Source organism: Moschus berezovskii, chromosome 28 (genome assembly GCF_049115385.1).
Source record: "Moschus berezovskii isolate FMDL1 chromosome 28, NW_MosBer_1.0, whole genome shotgun sequence".
Classification (NCBI taxonomy): domain Eukaryota; kingdom Metazoa; phylum Chordata; class Mammalia; order Artiodactyla; family Moschidae; genus Moschus; species Moschus berezovskii.
The window spans coordinates 10746205-10766898 of NC_142487.1; the positions used below are offsets into that span (position 1 = coordinate 10746205).

The window sequence follows — 20694 nt, forward strand, 5'->3', positions numbered from 1 at the left end:
AAAAATCAGTTGACATCCTTATTCCCATGCCAGATACCAAATAAATAAAAAAATGGATTAAAAAATTAAAAAATAAAACATGAAATCATTTAAAAATTGAAGAAGATTTAATTAAAATATTCCACCCACCTGATTCATGTATGGGAAAAGAATTTTTCAAATACAAGTGCAATTAAAGACTTTTCAACATGTAAAACATTTAAACATTCCCATGTCAAATTAGAAACACAATAAGAAATAAAAACTGGAAAAATATTTGCCAAATAAATGACATAAAATTCAATGTTTTTACTCTAAAAAAGTACTCCAGCAAATCAGTAAAAAAAATAGAGGACCCCATTTTTCTGGAGCACCTAGAAATGTAAGCCAAAGACACAGTTTATATTAGAGTAAGAACAAATGGGTGATAAACATGGACATTTTTTACTAATAGGAAAATACAAGCAAAAGTCACCAAGACTTTGATAGCAGGGTTCACTGGGATGCAGGAAAATAGCCACTCACCAGCTGCCAAGAGTTAAGATGCTGCAAAGCCTTGGGACACAGCAGGATAAAAAAGAGGCAGACCCTTTGTGAACCTGAGCCTGTGCATCCATCTGCACCAACCACCATGGCTGCTGGGAGTGGGATTAAACAGACAAAACAAAAAAAAAAAAGGCTCTCTCACAGCCTTGGGGGCCGGAAGTCCGAGGTCAGGGTGTCGTCATGGCTGGTCTATGCCGAGGCCTCTCCCAGGCTTGAGATGGTTCCTTGTCACTGTTTTGTCTTCACGTGCAGGCCTGGCATCTGTGTGCCCAAACCTCCTCGTCTTATGACACCAGTCAGATTGGCCTAGGGCCCACCCTGACAGCTTCATTTTAGTTTAATCAAGTCTTTGAAGAGCTCATGTCCAAACACAGTCATTTTATGAGGTATGGGGGCTGGGAATTAAATGTGTGGATTTGGGGGAGGATATAATCTAACCCTTAGCAGCTCCAGCTGAGGCTCAGGGTCTGGCCTCTGGGCTGCATCTCAAAAAATAAAAGGTCATTTCCAGGGAGATGTAGGAGCTCACATCTGGACACTGCCAATCAGGGAAAGGGGTGTCCTAAGAAACTCTGCCTCAGGGCCGCATGAGTCAGCCCAACAGTGCCAGGGGGGTTTCTCCAAAGGCCCGGGAGGACATGGTACCAAGTGGTCTGTGGTCCCCCTGAATGCAGGCCTTGAAGCACAGACCGAAAGACCATGATGCTGAGGCCATAGGTGCAGTGAGGCCGGTCAGGGTCCATTGCTCCAGACAATTTCCCCACCTTGAGAGAAGCCTTGGGGCTGGGAGGGCCCATCACCAAGCTCCCATACTGCAGGGCAAAAGACCTGCGCTGACCTCTTACCCTCAAGCAGGCTGGCCAGGGTGAGGTGGTGTCAGAACCCCTTCTGCTCCCCCTGCAGGAGGGAGGGGAGTGAACTCAGGGTGGTCAGGATCAGGTTAAACCAGCATTTCTCAAACCACTGGTCATAAAACCACATGAAGAGCTGCTAAACACCCAGATGTCCAGGCATCTATTCTCGAGAAATCAGATTCAGTTGTGCATCCAATCGGATTTCCCCTGTAACTATAGCTCTTAAAAATAAATAAACTCTATGCTTTATTCAAAAGACAAATTATAACACTCGAGTTTCATGAAAGACTGCACATGGAACACAAATCCAAAGAGAGCAGGAAACACTTATGAGCTAGGCACTCAGAAAGATGCAAAGGATACGAACAGAGTGAGAGAGTTTGGGGGTCTGCTTTTCAAAGTGATGCTTTAGAAATGCATTTTTCTCCAAGTGTGAACAATTTAATTTCATGGTGGGGATCTACACAGAGGTTGAATTCATAGGGGATTCATCCTGTTCCTCAGATGCTTAACATGTCTGTCTCTTTGAGGAAGAAATGTTCAAATGTTTCAAATAAATTATGCTCAGTAAATACGTAAAAGATGTTGGTAGATTGTTGCTTAGAGAATCCCATTGTGATTTGGGGCAGGTTTTAAGATCTTGCAAAGGAAATATGAAATGGTACATTCTGTGGAGATAAAAGTTGACTAAAAAACAAAATAAATCAAAAAGTACAAGGAGAAGGTGGCTGCAAATTCTAAAATAATAGTGGCACTTTAATCAGGAGCTCCTTTATACCCATGGTGAAAAAGAGTCAGCCACGGCAATGATGAATTTAAGCATCAGTGTAGCAAGGAGCCTGGTAAAGCTTCACGGTTCAGGAAGATCAAGATTTTCAGATTCTAGAGCAGAAAAAAATGATTGATTCGAATATATGAAAACATAGAAAGTGGTGAGCATGAGGTTAAAGTTGGTAAAGAGAGGTAGTGATTGAAATGAAAGAAGGTAAATTGTTAAAACCGGGAAAATATGTGATTTTTCTGTTGCCTATCGGTAGGAATTTTGGTGCTTTTATGCTCAAATGTCGAGTCGGCTTCTTTTAGGTTAAGATGGTGATTTCAAGCAAGAGTGAGATGTGGCCTGGGAAGATGGGAGAGGAGCAGGGTTGCTCCGGCATTGAGCGTGTCCATGGTCTTGATTGCTTTCACTAAACACCCGGAGGCCTCTGGCCTCCAGAGACCACTTACTGGTGGGGTTTGAGGAGGGTAGACAGGAGGGCAGCTTGAAAGGCAAAGCTAAATGCAGCTCTGATGACTCATAGATCAATATCTTTCACGGACATTAAGATGGCTTGGAGGAAGTCACCAGCCAGCTAACGATTCTCAGAAATGGCAGATGAAGCCAGTCGCCTCCCAGAGAAGGTTTTAAGGAGATTTCCTTTAAATCACACCGGTTAAGGAGGGCCAGGCTGTGGGTGTGTTATTACGCTCTCACGGACAGCCAAGTAACTGGAATTGGAAAAGCCTCTTGGTGAACCAGTTCTACATCAGTGGCTTTTGGGGCTCTCCTTCCTATGTTAATCTCCTCAAATAATTTCATCTCTCCCTCTGAGCTTGAAATCACTCCTATAATAAAGGTGATTACTTTCAAATAAACTTTGTTTTTGTATCTGAGTTTTTTTAAAAAAGCATTTACAAATCTGAACAATAACCTCACTTCATTTTGGATTGCTACTTTCATATATGCATTTAGATATAAAGGTGCTAAAATAAAATCGGGAGTTTTGCACATTGGATAACAGCTGCCATCATTTGTCCTCTTCAAGCCCAACCCATGGTACTGATTCTTTCCTTACAGGCTTTAAAAAAAAAGGGTCAAGATTTATCATATATGGTTCAGACACTACACATGTTTATTGTTGATATTTGGGTTGAAGGCAGAAAGATGGGTGCATATGTCAGAAATGAGCTCTATTCAGAGCCAGTCGAGAAACCGTTTTGAATACAATGAATACTTGGAAATCGTAGGTTCTCCCCTGGGAAAACTGTTTAGTGGTTCATATGACACTGAAAACTCCTCTGTTTCCAATTAAAATTAATAAATTGATTTGTAATTCTTAGGACTTTCCTACACCTCATTGACTTGCTTAAATGTGAGATCTTGATAACCCTTGTTTATCTCCCGGATGGAGATTCCATGTCTTTGCAACACTTCAAGTGAAATACATCCAAACGTCCCCGATGTAGGAAGGAAGAGTTGAGCTGACCAGCAGGGGCATGGGGACTTCCTGCAGGTCAAGGGTGAGTAAGGTCTCTGTCATTTCTGGCAGCAGAGGACGCCAACAAGCAGGAAATGAAGCAGTGAAGATGAGACCCAGGAAACTGGGGGGTCTGCAGAAGTTGCCACAGCCACAGGGGTGATCCGTGGGTACAATATAGAACCTGGTTACTGGACATTGGAATAAGATGAGCTCACGGGAGATGACGGGGCAAAGGATGAGAAGCGGAAGAGGTAGTCACCTGGGACAAGCAGCGATGAGTGCGGCAGAAGTACAGTGCAGAGCTGGGTCATTCTGGCTTCAAGGCCGTAGTCAGGATGGACAAAATCTGTGCTGCTCTTTTAACATATTTGTTGTTTAGTTGCTCAGTCATGTCTGACTCTTTGCTACTCCATGGACTGTACCTCACCAGGCTCCTCTGTCCATGGGATTTCCCAGGCAAGGCTGCCATTTCCTTCTCCAGGGGATCTTCCCCATCCAGGGATTGAACCTGTATCTCCTGCATTGCAGGCAGATTCTTTACAGCTGAGCCAGAGAGGAAGCCCTGCAACAAACTCATGATTTCTTAAATAAATCATTGGGCAACACCAGAAATCTAGAATTGTATTGCTTATGAAAATGTGAGAAACTGGACGGCTATAACTAGAGTGTATTTACCAATCTTACTCAAAGCTAGGTAATAGCCTGGGTGGCCAAAAACTCCATCTGAAGTACAGTATGTTTAACCCTGTAATGGGGTTTGCTGTGCCTGATGAAAAACAATACAAAGTTTGCTAATGTGTAGGGGAAGGAATGAGCTGGGTCTGAGGCAGCCTTGGGTATTCCGTGTACTTCGACTTCTGATAATTTTCAACCCTATTATTTAAAAAAGAGAGAAACACCTAGATTTGTTTAGTAATCACTGGCGAATTTACACATAACTTAGGTAAATGTTCCTTTTCACAATGCCTCAGTTATTTTTATAAGAGAATTAGAAGCAGGGAAATAGTTTGCATATCATATAAAATAATCGGTTGATTGAATGTCTTTTATATTTTCAATGAGTAGTAATTATACCTTTTCCTGTTATTATATTTCTCTACGTTAGGTTATTTGTCAGAGATGATTTCAACCAAATTCTGAAGTTGAAGTGAAATTTGTTAGTACGCACATAGTGTACTAAACGGTGGCTCCAAAGATATTAGATCCCAACCCCAGGAACCTGTAAATGTTACCTTATTTGGAAAAAGGGTCTTTGCAGATTGTGATTAAATTAAGGGTCTTGAAATGAGAAGATAATCCATAATTATCTGGGTGAATCTTAGAGGTCTTCAGAGGGGAGTTATCCAAGAGAGGCAGAAGGTGACTCAACACACACACATGCACAGGAGAGGGCCATGTGAACATGGGGACCAGGTAAGGACTGCAAGCAACCACCAGAAGGAGAGAGGATTAAAGAACAGATTCTTCTCTAGCATCTCCAGAGGGGTTGCTGCCCTGTTCACACCTTGACTTTGGACTTGTGGCCTCCAGAGCTCTGGGAGAATAAGCAACACTTAGTGGTAATTTGTTACAGAGGCCACAGGAAACTAATATGCTGCTGCTGCTAAGTCGCTTCAGTTGTGTCTGACTCCGTGTGACCCCATAGACGGCAGCCTACCAGTCTCCTCTGTCCCTGGGATTCTCCAGGCAAGAATACTGGAGTGGGTTGCCATTTCCTTCTCTAGTGCATGCATGCATGCTAAGTCGCTTCAGTCATGTCGGACTGTGCGACCCCATGGACAGCAGCCCACCTGGCTCCTCTGTCCACAGAATTCTCTAGGCAAGAGTACTGAAGTGGGTTGCCATTTCCTTCTCCAGGAAACTAATATACTAATGAATAAAATAATTTTACTGTTTTGCAATAGGTGCATAAACATAAAACAGCAATGAGAGGTTGGTGTTAGGATACACTGAGGATCAATGTGTTATTGCACCTGAAATAAGCATTTCTAGCATGATGCTTTCTTTAATGGTCTAAAAAGTTTGTATTCTGTCCAGTTATAAGAATATTATTCATACACATCTTTTAATTATTTTCGTTCATCGTAGGGTCAGGTAGAATGGACATGTTGGCTATTTTTTCATAACACAAACCATTGCATGAAAAATAGAATTGTATTTTTTATTATATTTCTCTTTTTATTTAGCTCCTCTGCTAGTTTTATGAACCAAGAGAATGGTCAGTATCACAGATCCCACGTGAAAGATGACCTATGAATATTTTTTTTGACAAGAAGATTTTTAATTTTTAAAAAAATTTAATTGTATTCAAGTTTGGTTGATTTCTATATATATGTATGTATATTCTTCTCCATGATAGTTTAACATGGAATATTCAATATAGTTCCCTGTGCTGTACAGTAGGAACTGTTTAGCACAGTTTAGGAACTCTTTATCCATCATATATATAATAACTTGCATCTCCTAATTCCAAACTCCTAACCCACCACTCCTCTAAACCCCCTCCTCCTTGTAACCACCAGTCTGTTCTCTATGTCCATGATTCTTTTTTTATTTCATAGATAAGTTCATTTGTATCATATTTTAGATTCCACACAGAAGTGATATCATATGGTGTTTGTCTTTCTCTTTCTGACTTACTTTACTTAGTATGATAATCACTAGGTCCATCCATGTTGCTGCAAATGGCATTATCTTATTCTTTTCCACGGCTGAGTAGTGTTCCATTGTATATATGTACTATATCTTTTTTATCCATTCAGGAAGATGACCTATGAATGTTAACACATTCATCGGAAGGCAAACAAAGCTATAGGAAAACAGTGGTGTTGGAGCAGGAGACGTTTCTAGGCCTTCCCCCTGGATGGGTGAAAGGGTATGTGCAGGAAAGGAGGAGCAGTTAGCCAATGGAGCTGCCCCAATAGAAAGCCTTGTGCCAGTGCTCTGTCCAGGATCCATTGATGGAAGAGATGCTGAGTCCCCAGGAGGAAGGAAGGGAACACTGCAGTGATTCCCTCACGACTACCCCCAGAGGGACCTCTGGCCATTGACTCAGGTCACTACATACCAGGGAGAAGGCAACAACCAGATTTTCCAGTGTTTTGGACACAGTCTTAGCTAACATGTATACTGCTGTGAAAAGAAGAGAAGCGAAAAGCAAAGGAGAAAAGGAAAGATATAAGCATCTGAATGCAGAGTTCCAAAGAACAGCAAGGAGAGATAAGAAAGCCTTCCTCAGCCATCAGTGCAAAGAAATAGAGGAAAACAACAGAATAGGAAAAACAAGAGATCTCTTCAAGAAAATTAGAGATTCCAAGGGAACATTTCATGCAAAGATGGGCTCGATAAAGGACAGAAATGGTATGGACCTAACAGAAGCAGAAGATATTAAGAAGAGGTGGCAAGAATACACAGAAGAACTGTACAAAAAAGGTCTTCACGACCAAGATAATCACAATAATGTGATCACTGACCTAGAGCCAGACATCTTGGAATGTGAAGTCAAGTGGGCCTTAGAGAGCATCACTACGAACAAAGCTAGTGGAGGTGATGGAATTCCAGTTGAGCTATTTCAAATCTTGAAAGATGATGCTGTGAAAGTGCTGCACTCAATATGCCAGCAAATTTGGAAAACTCAGCAGTGGCCACAGGACTGGAAAAGGTCGGTCTTCATTCCAATCCCAAAGAAAGGCAATGCCAAAGAATGCTCAAACTACCGCACAGTTGCATTCATCTCACACGCTAGTAAAGTCATGCTCAAAATTCTCCAAGCCAGGCTTCAGCAATATGTGAACTGTGAACTTCCAGATGTTCAAGCAGGTTTTAGAAAAGGCAGAGGCACCAGAGATCAAATTGCCAACTTCCTCTGGATCATGGAGAAAGCAAGACAGTTCCGGAAAAAAATATATTTCTGCTTCATTGATTATGCCAAAGCCTTTGACTGTGTGGATCACAATAAACTGTGGAAAATTCTGAAAGAGATGGGAATCCCAGACCACCTGACCTGCCTCTTAAGAAACCTGTATGCAGGTGAGGAAGCAACAGTCAGAACTGGACATGGAACAACGGACTGGTTCCAAATAGGAAAAAGGAGTACGTCAAGGTTGTATATTGTCACCCTGCTTATTTAACTTATATGCAGAGTACATCATGAGGAACACTGGGCTGGAAGAAGCTCAAGCTGGAATCAAGGTTGCTGGGAGAAATATCAATAACCTCAGATATGCAGATGATACCACCCTTATGGCAGAAAGTGAAGAGGAACTAAAAAGCCTCTTGATGAAAGTAAAAGAGGAGAGTGAAAAGGTTGGCTTGAAGGTCAACTTTCAGAAAACAAAGATCATGGCATCTGGTCCCATCACTTCATGGGAAATAGATGGGGTAACAGTGAAAACAGTGTCAGACTTTATTTTTTGGGGCTCCAAAATCACTGCGGATGCTGATTGCAGCCATGAAATTAAAAGACGCTTACTCCTTGGAGGGAAAGCTATGACCAACCTAGATAGTATATTAAAAAGCAGAGACATTACTTTGCCAACAAAGGTCTGTCTAGTCAAGGCTATGGTTTTTCCAGTGGTCATGTATGGATGTGAGGGTTGGACTGTGAAGAAAGCTGATCGCCGAAGAATGGATGCTTTTGAACTGTGGTGCTGGAGAAGACTCTTGAGAGTCCCTTGGACTGCAAGGAAATCCAACCATTCCATTCTAAAGGAGATCAATCCTGGGTGTTCATTGGAAGGACTGATGCTAAAGCTGAAACTGCAATACTTTGGCCACCTCATGCGGCAAGTTGACTCACTGGAAAAGACTCTGATGCTGGGAAGGATTGGGGGTAGGAGGAGAAGGGGACGACAGAGAATGAGATGGCTGGATGGCATCACCGACTCGATGGACATGAGTTTGAGTGAACTCTGGGAATTGGTAATGGACAGGGAGGCCTGGCGTGCTGTGATTCATGGGGTCGCAAAGAGTCAGACACGACTGAGCGACTGAACGGAACTGAACTGATACTGCAGATCAGAAATGCCACCGGATGTGTATCCCTCAGCCTGCCTCCTGCTGTTGGGCGCCTTACCAGTTGCCCCCTTACCACTATACCACCCACCTGATGGTCGTTTTCTTGGGCCCTGAGTGTAAAATGAGCATCTCAATGATTTCCTAAGAGAGAATGTACAGTCAGGGACCAAGCACCCTTTACTGCACTGCCAACATGCAGTAATTTATGTGTAAATATAAATTCTCTAACTTATATAATCATTTCCAAAATTGCACCATTACTAGGTTGTCTGGGCAGGCGCACTCTAGTTTCAGCTTAACATATTTCTTCTGAAACTGAACCACACTATAAGCTGGATCAGTGATAAACCCCACACTCTCCGGGCTGGACTTTACATAGAACTATAGACTCTTAAAGGACAAGTCATTCACTTTAAAATCCACTGCTAGCATCTGAATTGTGATTTCGTTCCCACTCTTTAGCCTGACAATTCTTCAAAATTCATGTTTCTATTGACCTTTGGCCAGATTAAAAATAGGAATAATTATATCTTGGTTGCCACATGATTGTTTTATTTCTCTGAGCTTGTCAACTCACCCTCCTGGGCAAGGACAAAGGGCAAGAAGCAGTCTGGCAGCTCAGCTTGCTTCTGACTCTGGTCAAGGTGCAGTGCGGGTGACCCAGGCTACCTTGGAAGGTGAAACTGGCCGGAGGAGGAATCGATGCTGCCGTGGAGCCCGGATGTGTGTGTCACTTGTCTTTGCCAGCAGGCTCCAGCCCTGGGCTCAGTCATTTAAAGAGATCTGGGAGGTGGTAAATGGCGTGTGAAAAAGATAGGCATGTGTGTGTGTGTTTTCAAGGGTTCCAGGCTTCTTTTTTTTAAAAAAATAACCTCTGTAAGGAAGTAAAACTTTGAAATTACTGAGACTAGGATAAATTAAATTTCTCAGTCTTTTTTTAAATAGCTGATTTACAGTGTTGTTTTAAATTGTGCTCTACAGCAAAGTGATTCAGTTATATGTATATAAAATATATTCTTTTTTAAAAATATTCTTTTCCACTGTAGTTTATCATAGACTACTGACTATAGTTCCCTGTACTTCCCAAGTGGCGCAGTAGTAAAGAATCCACCTGCCAATGCAGGAGACATGGGTTTGATCCCTGGGTCAGGAAGGTCCCCTAGAGAAGCAAATGGCAATCCACTCCAGTATTCTTAGCTGGAGAATCCCATGGACAGAGGAGACTGGTGGGCTACAGTCCATGGGGTTGCACAGAGTCAGACAGGACTGAGCATTAAGACCACTGACTATAGTTTCTTGTGCTATTCGGTAGGACCTTATTTAACTATACATAATAGTCTGCATCTTTCTAAAAGCCCTTTAGTTCCAAGGAAGGTCCTCCATCTGAGGAAGCAGCTTGGTGAGTTTCTGTGATACAGCTGTGTAATTGCATTGGAATAAAATTAAATCTCCGTACTTGGCTTTGATTTCTGTTAAACATATAACAAGTAGACAAGGGCTAAAGCCACTGTACCAAGTGAAGTGCTGAGGATATTACAATGTTAATGCTTCCTCGATCAACTCGATGTACTTCTTTCATCATACAAACCTGCCAGACGAGTTCATGGGGGTCAGTAGGGTCTGGCCACACCTCCAGATCCACTCAAAAGATGGTTGACTCCAGGGTTCCTGCCCACCTCACAGGTGTTCTGGTGGTGGTGTGTGAACTCATCCCATCCACGTTTAGACTGAACTTTCCAGGTTCCTGATTGTAACTTTTCAGGCCTCATAAGGCTGGGTTTCTACATAACCCTGGGGTCACCCAGCCTTCACTCGGGTCACAGGCTTAACCCATATGAGTACAGGTCCTTACTTATCTCTGCACTGAAAAGTGACCTGCAAATGCATTCTTATTCTTGTTTTTTAAGGTCACAGTTAGAAACTTACTTCATATGCTGACAAGATAAATCCAGACTTGGACAACACACAGGGATCCACAGGAGAACTGGACAGAATTTCTTTGGAAGGAACTATTTGTCAGAGTGTGCTGTTGAGTTTCCAGTGGGGACAGCTTCATTTTTTAAATTATTTTTTTCAGATACATTTATGATACTAAAGAGATAATGCAACTATATAACCTCTAAAAAGGAGCCAAAAATGAATGTTTATCCTTGCCTGAGAATGAGCAATTATAAAGTAAATAACAGCAATGGTGACATTTACTATCTCACAAGTGCCAGACATTGTATTCAATGTTTACAAGGCTCCTCTCCTTTAATTTTTACAACAGTAAATAGTTGTATTATCCCCTTAGAAACTAAAAGGACAGGAATTGAACCCAGACTGGAGTAAGTCTAAGCTCAGATCCCCAATATTGCTTTTAAAAGGCCAGGAAAAGTGATGTAAATAAAAAGCCTCCTTGAGAAGGAAGAAGATGGCCAAGGCTCTGTTACAGAAGGACCTGATTAACTGTGTGCACTGAACAAAAGAAACGCTTTCATTCTTTTGTTTTATTGTGATTAAATATCTCTGACGTGAAATTTACCATTTTAACCATTTTTCCAGTGTGCAGCTCAGTGGCAGTTTGTCCCAAACAAGACCTCAAGCAACAATTGAAATCAATGAATAATAATAATAAAAAAACACCCAAGGTTTTATTTTCAGAAAATCCTACAAAATTATCTTCTGTTTATGAAGTATCTCATCAAGAAGATGACATTTGGTTGTGGATTTAAATGTCTAACAACTCATATATGTGTATGGCTGATATTTCAAAGGAGCTATCAAACTGTGGGATCTGTCTTATAACAATCATTTATTAAAAGCTCAATGTTTGCCAAGTATCACACTGAGCACTTTGTACTCATCAGCAAAAGTAAACAGAAGTTGGAATGTTGCCATATTATAGATAAGGTCATGAGTATAACTGCACAAACAGGGCAAAAAGTGATGGAGCCTGGATTCTAGTATCAGTTCAGTTCAGTTCAGCCGCTCAGTTGTGTCTGACTCTTTGCAACCCCATGGACTGTAGCACACCAGGCTTCCCTGTCCATCACCATCTCCCCGAGCTTGGTCAAACGCATGTCCGTCGAGTTGGTGATGCCATGCAACCATCTCATCTTTTGTTGTCCCCTTCTCCTCCCTGAGAACCCCAAGAACAGTATGAAAAGGAGTCCAGTATGCTGATAAGCAAATATGTGCTGTCTGCCCTGGGTTCAGGTTTTGGAAGGCTCTGCAAAGAAGCCTGTATTCAGAGATCACTAAGGGTCAGACACGACTGAGCGACTTCACTTTCACTTTTCACTTTCACACATTGGAGAAGGAAATGGCAACCCACTCCAGTGTTCCTGCCTGGAGAATCCCAGGGACGGGGGAGCCTGGTTGGCTGCTGTCTATGGGGTCGCACAGAGTCGGACACAACTGAAGTGACTTAGCAGCAGCAGCAGCCCTGGGTTCAGGTTTTGGAAGGCTCTGCAAAGAAGCCTGTATTCAGAGATCACAAAGAGTCAGATAACATCAAATGTGGATTTATTGTTCATAGGCATCTTTGGATTTCCTCTTGCTTGCTTTCTTTTTTGAATAAATGTATTTGGGGGCTTCCCTGGTGGTCCAGGGGTTAAGACTCTGTGCCTCCAATACAGGCAGCATGGGATCAACGCTGGTCAGATAACTAAGATCTCATATGCTGCGTGGTGCAGCCAAAAACTATTTTTAAAAGGAATAAATGTATTTGTAGGAGAAAACACATTATTACTGCAGAGAATCTGGGCTTCCAGGGGCTCTGGTCTTTGTAACCTAGAGAAAGAAAATGGATGAGCAGGAGGAGAAGACAGATTCAATGCGAAAGGATGGATTGAGGAAAGTATACAATTTTGGAGGCCAAAACTACTGACCCAAGCAATCCAAGGAAACATATATGCCTCTTCTTTTGTCCCTGCTGTGGAGAGGGATCTAGCATTTGGTGAGGCTGGGGGCATCAGGGGTAGGAGGGAGATGGACGTTCTCCTAAGTCCCTGATTGGAAATGTGAACTGCTACAACCCTTTGGATGAAATGTGTGCCATATGTATTGAAATAGGAAATAGGCTTGATCCAGAGGTTCCCACCACCGGTCTGCTCCCTGTGGAAATAAAAGCATCCCTGTGAAAATAAAAGCATCTTGCGGTAAGGACACATGTTTATCGCTGTGCTGTTTGTTGGGATAAAAGCCTAGGTCAATTTACATGTTCATCAATAAGGGAACAAGTGGTACCATAATAGGGTCATCTAGTCTGTGGATTCAGCTATTAAAAGACTGAGTTAGATCTTTGCCGATTGACCTGATTAGATATCCATACTAAACTGCCAGGTGAATAAAGCAACTGGATATGTTCTTATATATTTTATAAGAATTCTTATTTAAAAAACCCCCAAACATACTAGCCATATTTTCCTAAGTCTGGATAAGTTTGGGGAACGGTACACAATCCAGACAGTTACACTGGTCACCTGAAGTGGTGACAATTGCGAGATTCAAGAGGAAGTTTCTTATTCATATGCTTCTTGGGTTGTGTCACTTGTTACAAAAATCACATATTGCTTTTACAGAATAGAAGATTGAGAAAACATTCTTCAAATTGTTTCTCATAAACAAAGATTATTCCTTATAGTTTTAACTGCTTTCCGTAGTCATACATGGGGCTTCCCAGGCGGCACAGCTGTAAAGAATCTACCTGCCAATGCAGGAGATGCAGGTTTGATCTGTGGGTCAGCAAAACCCCTGGAGGAAGAAATGGCAACCCACTCCAGTGTTCTTGCTGGAGAATCCCATGGACAGAAGAGCCTGGCGGGCTATGGTCCATGGGGTCCCAAGGAGTTGGGCATGGCTGAATGACTGAATACATTTTTTTTTCTAACTCTTCTTCCAGCATTGATTTTATCTGGTGAAGTTTCCACCTGCCTTCTCTTGGAATCTCTATTTCTCACAGAAGTCTGAAAAATACGCTACAAGGAGTACCCCCAACACACCCACACTTTCATCGTTGCTTCCCTGGAGTGCTTCCTGACCTCGTGCTTGTTTCAGGTGGTTCTCACTCTCCATCATCAGTTCAGTTCAGTTCAGTCGCTCAGTCGTGTCCGACTCTTCGTGACCCCATGAATCACAGTACGCCAGGCCTCCCTGTCCATCACCAACTCCTGGAGTTCACTCAAACTCATGTCCATCGAATTGGTGATGCCATCCAGCCATCTCATTCTCTGTTGTCCCCTTCTCCTCCCGCCCCCAATCCTGCCCAGCATCAGACTCTTTTCCAGTGAGTCAACTCGTTGCATGAGGTGGCCAAAGTACTGGAGTTTCAGTTTTAGCATCAGTCCTTCCAATGAACACCCAGGATTGATCTCCTCTAGAATGGACTGGTTGGATCTCCTTGCAGTCCAAAGGACTCTCAAGAGTCTTCTCCAGCACCACAGTTCAAAAGCATCAATTCTTCGGCGATCAGCTTTTTTCACAGTCCCACTCTCACATCCATACATGACCACAGGAAAAACCAATCATATCTGAGTGTTTTAGAAAGAGTCCCTCGTGCTCAGTGACTGTTCCATTCCCGTTTTACCTCAGCGCCCCCTCCCCTTTCATACCCTTACGTGGATGGTTCCTGGTCTTTGCCTTATAAGACCGCTCAGCAGATTTCTACACTTCTCACCTTTCTTGGTCCATTCCTGGCTGCCCAGACACCTCCCTCTCCGCAGCCTCCACTAATATCCCAGGCAGGAAGCAGCACAATTAGGTGCTTACACAACATGGGGGAGGGGCAGGCTCTCCAGGGCAGCTGCAGCCTAGGAGGCTGCAGGTCCGGCCTCTGACCCGGGGAGCTGGACTTTGCACTCAAGCAGGAGACGCTGCCTCTGCTGACCCTGCACTACTTACTGCCTCTGGAGACCAGAAAGCCAGAGTCTGGGCACTGGATCACTGCTGCAGAAAGTGTCGAGGCTCCCCACTGCCTCCCCAGAAAACAGATAGGGGCAGAGAGCTGGCCTCCGTCTCACTTTCAAATAGCCCAGGAGCCTAACTGACTGGTCGAACTGATGCCAAGAACAGAATCCTAGCTGCAAAGGAGCTATTTCATGCTTGTCTCCCCTCTTCAGATGGAAGGGCAGAGGCCATGTCTACTGGCTCACCCCTGAATACCCACCACGTGCTGGGCAAGGCAATAATTTAACACTGATAAAGTATTAACGCATGTGATTCTCACGACAAACCTCGGAGAGAACTTTTGTTATTTTTTCCAACTTACAAATGTAGAACAGGCACAGAGAAGTGAAGTCAGTTGCTACGACCACACGGCAGACAACGGTACTTGAACCTAGCCTGTACTCTGTACACTTTACTGCCTCATATCTGTTGAAGATATGCTCATTCAAATGTTTACTGAAATAAATTATGAAGAGAATTGTCCATAAATTCATAATTACAGAGCATTGCTATAATAAAGGTTAACATATTTAAAGATGGAGAAGACAATTGTACTTTGTTATCATTTGTACTGGAAATTGGTGGTGGTGTTTTTTTTTCATTCTTCCCAAACTCCTAAGAGATAATCTGTACAAAGGTGAGTATTACTCATGATTCAAGTGGGTTGAAGTAATATTTGAGGACTTTGTACCTCTTGGACATCTGAAAACTTGGGAGTTAAAGAATATGCTTGAGTGTATTTTTAGCTATTACCTTAAGGGATCTTTGGGAAGCTGTGTGTCAATGTAGAAACAATAGAAGTCAATTACACTTAAAACAATTGTTGCCTTAATCACTTTCGAGTGTCATTTTATTGTGGCTTTGGGAAGAGGGAAAACGCACAGAAGAGAAAACTGGGCAATTCATCCCCTCCAGTGTTCTTGCCTGGAGAATCCCACAGATGGTGGAGCCTGGTGGGCTGCCGTCTATGGGGTCGCACAGAGTCGGACACGACTGAAGCGACGCAACAGCAGCAGCAGCAGTTTAGGTCTATTACTGATGTGAGATGCTCTCACCTATGTTTTCATTTCCATATTTAACAACAAAAGTAACACTTGCCAACTGTTATGAGGTTGTTCTGAGTAGCGTGTGATGTTTGTAAAGTTCTCTGAAGTGTAAGAAGAAAGGTATTAAAAAACACCAAAGCACAAACAAGACTTCTCTGGTGGTCCAGTGATTAAGACTGTGTGCTTCCAATGCAGGCGGTGTGGTTCAATCTCTGGTCAGGGAACTAAGATCCCACACACCATGTGGCAAAAAAAACTAAAAACCAAAAACAAAGCACAAAGCACTTAAACAGTGCACGGTTGAATGAGGGGTAGGTGAATCAGGGGGACTCTGAGTCATTCACAGGGCAGTGCTCTAAAATAGTAGAATTCTTCCAAAGAAGTTTCATGTATTCTTAGACTACCAGATATGTAGATTCTTACGGGTTTAGTCTCTATTCCATTTTTGAAGCTATACTGCAAAGAGAAAGTCAGTTGATTGCAGAGGCGATGACTGAAATAGGCAGAGGTTTCTGAATGATACAGATGTGGAAACTGGAATATAGCCATTTCCAGCTTCCTCTTGAACTCACAGTGAATTTGCCAACCTGCCCCACAGCAGGGAAACTGGCAAAGCCCTCAGCCTGCTGGGTCTGCTACCTGGGGTTCCCAGTCAGCTTGCTGGGAGACAAGTGTTCACCTAATCATGGAGGGGCCAGTCGGCCAGGCCAACTTACCCATGGATTAGAGTTCTGCAGCAAGCTGAAAAGGAACTTGACTTTGTGATAGCTTAAGGGTCGTCAGTTCACGACTAAACATATATGGGACCACATACCATGGGGAGATTGTCAACCTCAACTATTTTGTTTTTAAATCTTAAAGCCTCTTGAACAGATTTTCTGTATTTTCCTTTAAAGAGAATTGAAATTTCAAAATAATTTTGTGAATAGAAGAAAGTCAAAGGATAGCTAGATTTAGAAGATGCTTTTCAAACAATTGGCTCCGTGGTAAAGAATCTGCCTGCCAAGGTAGGTGACATAGTTTCCATCCCTGGGTCCAGAAGAACCCCCTGGAGAAGGAAATGGCAACCCACTCCAGTATTCTTGTCTGGAGAATCCCCTGGACAGAGCCGCTTGGCTGGCTACAGTCCATGGGGTCACAGGGAGTCTACAGGACTGAGGACGCACGCATTTCAAACAAATTAAGGTCTGGCATCCTGCTGAAGGTACACTGCTCTCCTTGGGCACAGCCTACAGCCTAGTGCGCATGCTAGGTTAGCTACTCCAGAGAGCTGTTCCCAAGTGGGCTCCGATGCCTGGACTGCAGTGAGGACGTGGACTCTGTGTCCAGGGCTAGGCCACTGTCCCATTTGTCTGGTTTGTTTTCTAGACCAACTGGGCTCCTCCTCCACCGCGGCAGCATCAGTTTGAGCGTTGTTTCGCGGTGCTTCCCAGGGATTTGAATTCGAGCAGCACCATGACGGTTGATTTACAGCACGCTCGTTTGTTTCATGTTCCTGTCCCCGACTACCCTGGCGATCCGTTAAAGACTGGTCAGCAACTCTGCTGTTGGCAATTTTTCTCCTTCGGCTCAGTTTACTACAGGCTACCTTAAATGCTGCAGATGGAATTCGCTGCCAACATGTGAACGTGACAACTGTTTTGCTTTGGGCTCATCGTTATCAATCAAAAACCGAGGAAGAGACAGAGAAACAAACGCTGTAGATTCTGACTTTTATTTCCAGTTTGATAACGCGTGCCTCATCAGGTCCCCAACGACGCGTCTGCTCGTTAGAGGAGGTGTGTTTCCTCAAGGGCTTTTGCATCCCAGAAGAGAATTCGGGAAGCCGGAGAGCCTGGACTGGAGAACCACAGCTGTACCGACGGAGGAATGGATAGAATTAGGGAGGGAGCACACTGACAGATCCTGGCCTGTTTCCCTCTGGGAAGCTTCTATACTTCTAACCGGGAAACCTCGGGGCAGTCTCCAAAAGTTGTTTTCCTTTTTTCAGGGCATATGAGACATCCTTTGGGAACCAAAATGAGTGTTGGCAAGCCTCACCCCAGCCTCCAACCAACCCTTCTTCCCGCCCGCGCTCAGCCGCTACTACAATTCCCAGCAAACACCACGCAACGCCGCAGGAGGACCGGTCCGGCTGGAGACCCCGCCCCGCGCGGAGCACGCTGGGAGTTGTAGTCCACGGGCCTGTTCACTCCTATTTCTGCTATTTGGCATTCCCTCTTGGGAGATGGCGATGGGCTACCATAGCGAGTTTTCCAGTCCAGTCTCGTAACTGCAGCTAAACGTGACCGAGGACTGCGCCCTCCCGCTCTGCGGTGCGCGCCGCGTCAGTGCCAGGGAGCTGAGCTCCGCCCCGTCCACGCCCGCTCCCTTGACAGCTGGGCTAGGCTCAGAGCGCGGCGAGCTAGGGGTGCGCAGGCGCAGCAGCCGGTCGCGCCTGGCGGCGTGGAGGGCGGGCCGGGCGCGAGGCCTCGCGGCAGCCGGGGCGCGCACGTAGGCACGCAGAGCCGTCACGTGGGGCGCCGAGGATCGCAGTGCGCGTGGCCGCGGCGGCTGGTGTGGGGTTGAGTCAGTTGTGAGACCCGGAGCTGCGGACCGGCGAGCGGCTCAGCGAGTCGCCGACAGAGCGGCGGGTGTCGGATTCGGGAGCCGAGCGCTGGCCCCGCGTCGAGCCGGGCAGACCCGCGCCGCCGCCGCCGCCGCCGCCGCCGCCCCCCGCCCGCAGCCAGCGACCCGCCGCGGGCGCGCCCCCGCTCTGCGCTGTCTCCGATGGCGTCCGCCTCCGGGACCATGGCGAAGCACGAGCAGATCCTGGTCCTCGACCCGCCCACAGACCTCAAATTCAAAGGTGGGCAGGGGCGGCCTGCGGGAGCGGCGGGCGGGGGGCGGCGGCCGCGCCCGGTGCGCCCCCTCCCCCGCCGCCCGCGCCCGGCCCGGCCCCGCCCGCGCGGGCGCGCGCCCCTCCCGCCGCCCGCCGCCATCTTGCGGCCCGCGGGCGCCTCGCTGCGGCGGCGGCCTGGTCCTTGGCCCGCGGGCCGGGGCGGGGTCCGGGCGTGGGCGGCGGGCCGGGGACGCGGGGCGGGCGGGGCGGTCGTCGGCCCGGCGCGGGCGCCGGCCGGGCTTCGCGTCAGCGGGCCGGAGGCGGCCGGACATCCTCCGCGCCGGCCGACACCTTCGCGGGGCGTCACCTGCGCGGGGACCCGGGGGCCGCGGGAGCGACTCGGGCGGTTCTTGCTGGGGATGCTGCGGGCGCGGGGAGCTTGCGGAGCCCGTGACTCGCCCTTCATTCCCGGGGCCCCACGACCACACGGGCTTGGGACTGTGAGGCCGCTCCAGTGCTTTAGAGAATCAAACCGAAAGAAATGGAGTGCGAAAGAAAACACCTTGGTTTCCGTAGGACACGTTTTAAATAGTTTTAGGAGCTTTAAGATGTTGTATTCTGCCGCTGTGAGAGGAGTGTTGTGTAAAGCCTGTATTTTGCAAGCTCTAAAGTGCATTTGCGAATTTCTTTGAATGGAAATGTCAGTGAGCCGCCTGTTAGGTGAGGATTCGGTTTTAAGACGACTCCACGAAATATTTAGAGAGGCTTCTTAAGTGCATTTTATTGTAGCAAGTTTATGGGCGTAACGTGAGTTTACATAGTTTTCGCTGAAAGGGGGAAATAAAACACCTAGGGGAATCATGAATACCAAAATTCAGGTAGTACTTAACTCTGTAGCTGTTATATGAGAATGGAAAATTTAAACCTTTATGGTAGGTAGTTCTGAGAATTTAAGTGTTTTGCACTTATTTGGGGGGAGTCTGATTTTACAGAGGAAGTTTTCTCCTTGTTAATCTGTGTGTGTTGCCATTAGGGACTTGGAAGCCGGTAAAACTAGTTTTAGGTCAGGAAGTATTCGCAGAGTTGGACAGTTTTTTCTTAGAGAAGTGGGTATATTTTCAGTGACATATTTCTGGCTCAGTCGTCTCCGTCTTTTTGCTGACTCCATGGACTGTAGTCCGCCAGGCTCATCTGTCCATTGGATTCTCCAGGCAGGAATACTGGCGTGGGTTGTCATTTACTTCTCCAGGGGATCTTCCTCACCCAGGGATCGGATCTGAGTCTCTTAAGTCTGCTGAATTGCAGGTGAATTTTTTACCGGCGAAATCTTCCTTGGATTCTTTACCGTTTCAGTAGTAAGAGGCTAATAATAGCAGAGAGGCAAGTTAAAGCAACAACCAAAATCCAGACCCAAAGACTTGCCAGATGCTTATTTTAGGTATTGAAGAATTACTAGCCATAATTACAGAACAGATTCTTGTGTTATGGATGAAAGTAATTCACAAGGCCTATTAAAGTTTGGACATTAGTTGACTTTTTTAAAAAAAAGGATTTCATGGAAAAGTTTATAGGGACACATATTCAACTGGGCCACTTAGCAAACACTGTTGACAGCTTTGTATCATCTCTATATTTGATGAAGAGTATTCAACAATGAGTAATTTATTCAGCAAACATCAGCTTAATTATTTGGGGATTCAGTGCTCAGCAAGGTGGAGAAAAGACCCACAGTTAGTTTGTAGTTTAAGGAGTAAAACATGTTTTTTCTTAGTGCTTGAACTCCCAGACGGAAGAGGCACGCAGATGCTGTAACAGAGGCAAAACAAGTATGAGGAAAGAAGCCCCTTCTTCCTTCCTCCCCACTTGTTGTGGGGAGGAGTTGTTCAGTCGCAGAGTCCTGTACGACTGACCCCATGGACTGTACTATAGTGCATCAGTCTGCACTGTTCTGCACTGTCTCCTGAAATTTGCTCAAATTCATGTCCATTGTTGGGTGATGCTATTTAACCATCTCATTCTCTGCCACCCCCTTCTTTTTGCCTTCAGTTTTTCCCAACATCAGGATCTTTTCCAGTGAGTTGGATCTTCGAATCAGGTGGCCAAAGTATTGGAGCTTCAGCATCAACATCAGTCCTTCCAGTGGATATTCAGGGTTGATTTTCTTTAGGATTGACCGGTTTGATCTGCTTGAAGTCTAAGGGACTCTTCAGAGTCTTCTCCAACACCTTTATTGGCTTGCTTTCAAATGGGGAAGCAGGAGGGCA

General features: G+C 45.2%; 1 protein-coding gene across 2 annotated transcripts in view; it reads left to right on the forward strand.

Annotated features, from left to right (window-relative positions):
• Positions 1–18156: 18156 nt before the first annotated feature.
• VAPA (VAMP associated protein A) overlaps positions 18157–20694 on the forward strand; it is a 36224-nt gene continuing 33686 nt past the window's right edge. The window contains exon 1 of one of the 2 annotated variants that reach the window (XM_055417213.2): positions 18157–18457. In XM_055417213.2, the coding sequence (XP_055273188.1) occupies positions 18379–18457 (79 nt within the window). In that variant the 5' untranslated portion in view covers positions 18157–18378. The remainder of the gene's footprint in view (positions 18458–20694) is intronic. The other variant, XM_055417212.2, reaches the window with a different exon arrangement.